This window comes from Cajanus cajan, chromosome 1 (assembly GCF_000230855.2).
Source record: "Cajanus cajan strain Asha chromosome 1, NIPB_CcT2T_4, whole genome shotgun sequence".
NCBI classification, from domain to species: domain Eukaryota; kingdom Viridiplantae; phylum Streptophyta; class Magnoliopsida; order Fabales; family Fabaceae; genus Cajanus; species Cajanus cajan.
In genome coordinates, this window is record NC_138517.1 from 77,307,592 (window position 1) to 77,312,333 (window position 4,742).

Here is a 4,742-nt window from a genome sequence, read left to right on the forward strand (position 1 = left end):
TTGACACACATGCATTGGTAAGATATTGTCCATTTTAGGCTTAAGCCTTTATAATTTTGCTTTTGGTTATCTCTCAAAAGACCTCTTACTAATGAAGACTTTGCATGTAAATAAAATCATGTCTATCCTCTTATTCAAACCATGTGGAACTTTGCTTGTATCTCAACAATCTTTCGTTCAAACAAAGGACTGTGGTTTAACCCCCTTTAACCCCTTTTAAGGGGGAAGCTACTACATGAGTATATCCAATAGTAATCCATAAAGCTTAGTCACACTCTAAGTACTTGCACGGTCACTCCATTGTTAACTCATGATAGTAGAACATGTCTCCTAACCCTTCATGTTACTAGGAAGAATCTTTTTTATACATGAACTCATCATTAGAAAGACTTCGATACAAGGGATTTTATACCAGGATCCACCTATCAATTCCATCATACTTGTCGAGCCTACCACTTGGTTGAAACCTGGCTTTGATACCTCTTGTTGTGCACTATGAGATTCCCACACACATGACACATGTGCCTTTTCATAGGTAAGATATTGTTCACTTTAAGCATAAGCCTCATGGTTTTATTTTTGTCTACTCCCAAAAGGTCACTTATTCAACGGTAAGTTTACCTAGACTTACTTCACTTATTAACTCATATTTTAAACGATCTAATCATTGAATTAAAAGTTCTTAATGCATAGATTGAATCTATAAACTTTTAAAAAAATTTAAATTATTTTATTTTCATTTCATTAATTCAAATTAACGTATAAAATATTTTTATAATTATCCATGAATTTAAATTAATGAAACGGAGTATCAAATAATTTTCAAATTTTTTAAAAATTTGTATATTTGATCTATGTATTAAAAAGTTTTAATTTAATAATTGGATTGTTAAAATTAGATGTAGAACATGAGTTATTAAGTGAAATAGATATAGATAAACTTACTTTTGGAATAAGTGGATCTTCTCATATATATATATATATATATATATATATATATATATATATATATATATAAGTTAAGTTTTTAATTTTTATAAATATTAAAAATACAAATTAATTGTTTTAATAATTAAATAATTTAAATTATAACATTAATTATGTAACAAACTTAAAATTATACGTTTAACTAAAAATGTAATTTAATTTTAAATTTTCTTTTTATAAATTATATAGTATTTATTATTTTTTATATTATAATATAATTATTAACTTATAACTTAATTTATTTTAAAATATATAAGCAAATTAAAATTCTAAAAGAATGTTGGGTCCCTGCGAGTTTACTGAAACCCACAAAATTTGATTAAGATGAAAATAAATTTTAAAAATATAAGTTTTTATCTTTAAAATTCAAATTCGAATTTGTCCCACCTTTCATGAAAATAAAAAAAATAAAAAAAATAAAAAACTCGTTCCAACTTATTTTATTATCATCCTTAATTTTATCTTAAAGTATTTAAAATTTTTAAGATATTAAATTATTTCATTAAAATCTTTCATCCAAATACAATCTAAATCTAAAGTATAATGAATAACATATAACCCTTCTCGTCTTATATTTTATTGAGTACTACACTTCTACAATTTGTTTATTATTGAATCTAATTAATCCTATGTGACATCTCCACTTACACTACGTTTGGTAGTGTTCAAATAGCAAAGAAATTAAAGGAAGAATAGGGAAATATATGAGAAATAAAAATGACACTTTGTTTGGTATAAAAAAATCATATAAAAAAGATAAAAAGGTGTGGCCCACATTGTTTTATCTCTTCACAAATACGTGAAAATCAACAATAGATTATTAAATCCACATTGTATTTGAATATATGTTACTTGCTATCAAATAAATCGATTTTTTATACTAAAATCGTATTGTATTCGAATACACATTTTCCTTGAAATATTTTTCTATTCGAATACATGGTATTCGATTACGTAATTATTTCATTCGATTAAATATATTTTTTATTCGATGACATTTATTACGAAAAATTCTTATTTGAATAAGAAGTTTTCTTATTAATTTTTTTTTAAGAATTATTTACTTTGTAGTTGTTTATTTTATTTTAAAATATTATCTATCTAGTTATATGATTTTTTATTTAATTGATTAAAATAAAAAATAATTAATAAAAATTCATTTTAAATTTTTATTTCTGTTTTGCTCTATTTATTTATTTATTTCTCTCTTATTCTCATCTATTTCTTACTTATCTTTTTTCAACTAAATAATCAAATTTTTACTAATTTATTATCTATTTTCACTCATCTATTACTTTTTTTTCCTTTTTTTTTTTCTCTCTACCAAACAGGGTTAGTAACATTACTAAAATCAGCTTCATTGTATGGATTGTTTGCCTGAAAATTGGTCTAACCATTCCTTGTGTCAATTATATTACGGATAAAACGGGGAGTTGAAATATCTTTGAACAACTTTTAATCAACTTGTCTCCAAATAAATACTCACCACATATTGGATTTGTCCAATAATCTGTCCCTTGAAAATATTTTCTGACCAACGACAATTCCAAGATAGATGGTCATTTTGTTTCGAGTTTACATTTACTTTTCTATACGAAACTATTCAAGTGTCAAGCGTCAAGGTCGACGCACTTTATTTCTCACAGATTTTATTTTTATTTTATGTAACTTTCTCACTAAACCATTAGCAAAATCTTGAATGCATATTTTTCTTTCTTGTTTGTTTTATGTGAATATTTAGTTACGTGTTAGGAGTGCAAATTAAATTTTTATTGCTAGCTTTAAAATACTCTATCTATAGATCATGTTGATGAATTAAAAAAAAAAAAAAAAATACACAATCATGAAAGCGCAACACATCAATTTTAAGCAAATGCAAAGTACATATGCATTAGAAGAAGAAAAAACTGAAGCAAGCACAACTAATATATGGCTGATTAATGGCTCAAGTCTTAACAAAGAAAAATTTAGAAGATATGATAAAAGAAAGGCTTACTGTGGCAACCCATGAAGGCTTATTAATTATTTGGCAAAGGCAAGTAGTTGATTATTGAGTAGAAAGAGGTGGTTTAGTAATGAGGATTTGCCAGAAGGTAACTTTCAACAAGCTTTACGATGCCTTCAACCTTGGCTTGGTTAGCCTTAAGGTCGTCCTCACTAAGGGTAGCATCGCCTTTGGTGTAAAGTTTGGCATGTGCCTTCCTAATGCATCCTCCATTTGGCCCTTCCACCACTTGGCTCTCAAATGACACCTTCTCCAATTTCTCAGGTAACCCTGTGCCCTCAATTATGCTGAAGTTGTATACAAAACTTGCCTCATCAATTGCATCAACTCTGTGCAGCATCTCACCTGCACCCATAATATTATTCGTTTATTAAATTCACGAGGGAGTGTTCCAAAGAGTTCACTCTCAAACACATGAACTGTTGTCATTCAATATTTATAAATAAATACTTAGATAATCACTTTCAATATTATACCTATTTCTAATTAATCCTAATCATAGATAGTTTATAAAAATTAATCTCTTATTATGATACGTACGTGCATGTTTGAATCTGTGGTCGAAATCTACGTTTTCTATAAATGGAATTGACATTAAAATAATTCAAAAACAAGTATTTTTAAATTGAAGTAATTAAGAGGTAGCTAGCATGCATTAATTAATTCACTAACCGTCAACGGTGGTCATCTTCTTGATGGTGCCAGGAGCACCAGTTCCCTCTATGAATACAACACTTTGGATGGAATCCACAATCTTTGGGAAGAGGTTATGGAAATCTGATGCCATGGCTTTGAAAAGCCTTGCAGGAGGAACAGCAGCAGGAGTATAAAATTCCTGAGTAAAAACACCCATTTTGATAACACAAAGGCTTCTGAGAAATTAATGTTAATGTGGGTTGCTGCTGTGTGGCTTCCCAAGTGAAGAGTGTGGACATTATAAAGCACTCCATGGGGTTCTCTCGGTTGACTATATTGTCTAGAACATCCTGTAACTTCAGGACAATATAATAAATAAAGACCAATTGCATCTAAGTTTTTTTAAAATTAAACATGGATTATATAAATAAAAAAAACATATCTATAATTTTAATGAAATTAATATATGTGAATAAGATTTTAACAATTTTTTAAAAATAAGTATTAATTTTTTTCTTTTAAAAAACTCTTATGTTATCTTTTATTATCAACAAAATATGTTCTTAAAATTTTCACATTGTACATCAATTAAAGATAAAAACACACAATTTACTAAGACTTCCTTTAATTTAGTATATAAAAATGTAATCCTCTTTTACGTTTTATATTTTTTATATAGGAAAAATTGTATTTCTTAACTCAAATACTCAGACAATGTTAAAGATTTAGAATTTGTGGTTAATTAATTAAAAATTGATAATAAAAAAAAATATCAATACATTCTCTAACACACTCTAATTTGTTGAAATTTATTGAAAAACACAAAAAATTTAGTGAGCTTTATATCATATTTAATATCTCTTTTTTATGATTTTGTAATTATATATAAGTTATAATTAACAAGATTAGATATATTAAGAGAAGTATATTAAAAAATGTGTTACTAGTAGGGGTGGACAAAAAAAAATTTAACTAGTAGTGAACTGAATTAAACTGCGCTATAAAAAATTGAATTATTTATAAAAATAAAAAAAATTGAACTAAACTGAACTATTTAAAAAAAAAAGTGAATTAAATTGAAATGTTTAAAAACTTAAATGTTCTTAACTATAAA

At 26.3% G+C, this 4,742-nt stretch overlaps 1 protein-coding gene across 1 annotated transcript; it reads right to left on the reverse strand.

The window, feature by feature from the left end:
- Positions 1-2,831: 2,831 nt before the first annotated feature.
- LOC109814983 (pathogenesis-related protein 10) lies at positions 2,832-3,915 on the reverse strand. The gene is made up of 2 exons (XM_020379539.3): positions 3,665-3,915; positions 2,832-3,337 (listed from the first exon to the last, which is right to left on the reverse strand). The coding sequence occupies exons 1-2, from the start codon at positions 3,843-3,845 to the stop codon at positions 3,057-3,059; spliced, it is 462 nt and encodes a 153-aa protein (XP_020235128.1). The 5' UTR covers positions 3,846-3,915; the 3' UTR covers positions 2,832-3,056.
- Positions 3,916-4,742: the final 827 nt, after the last annotated feature.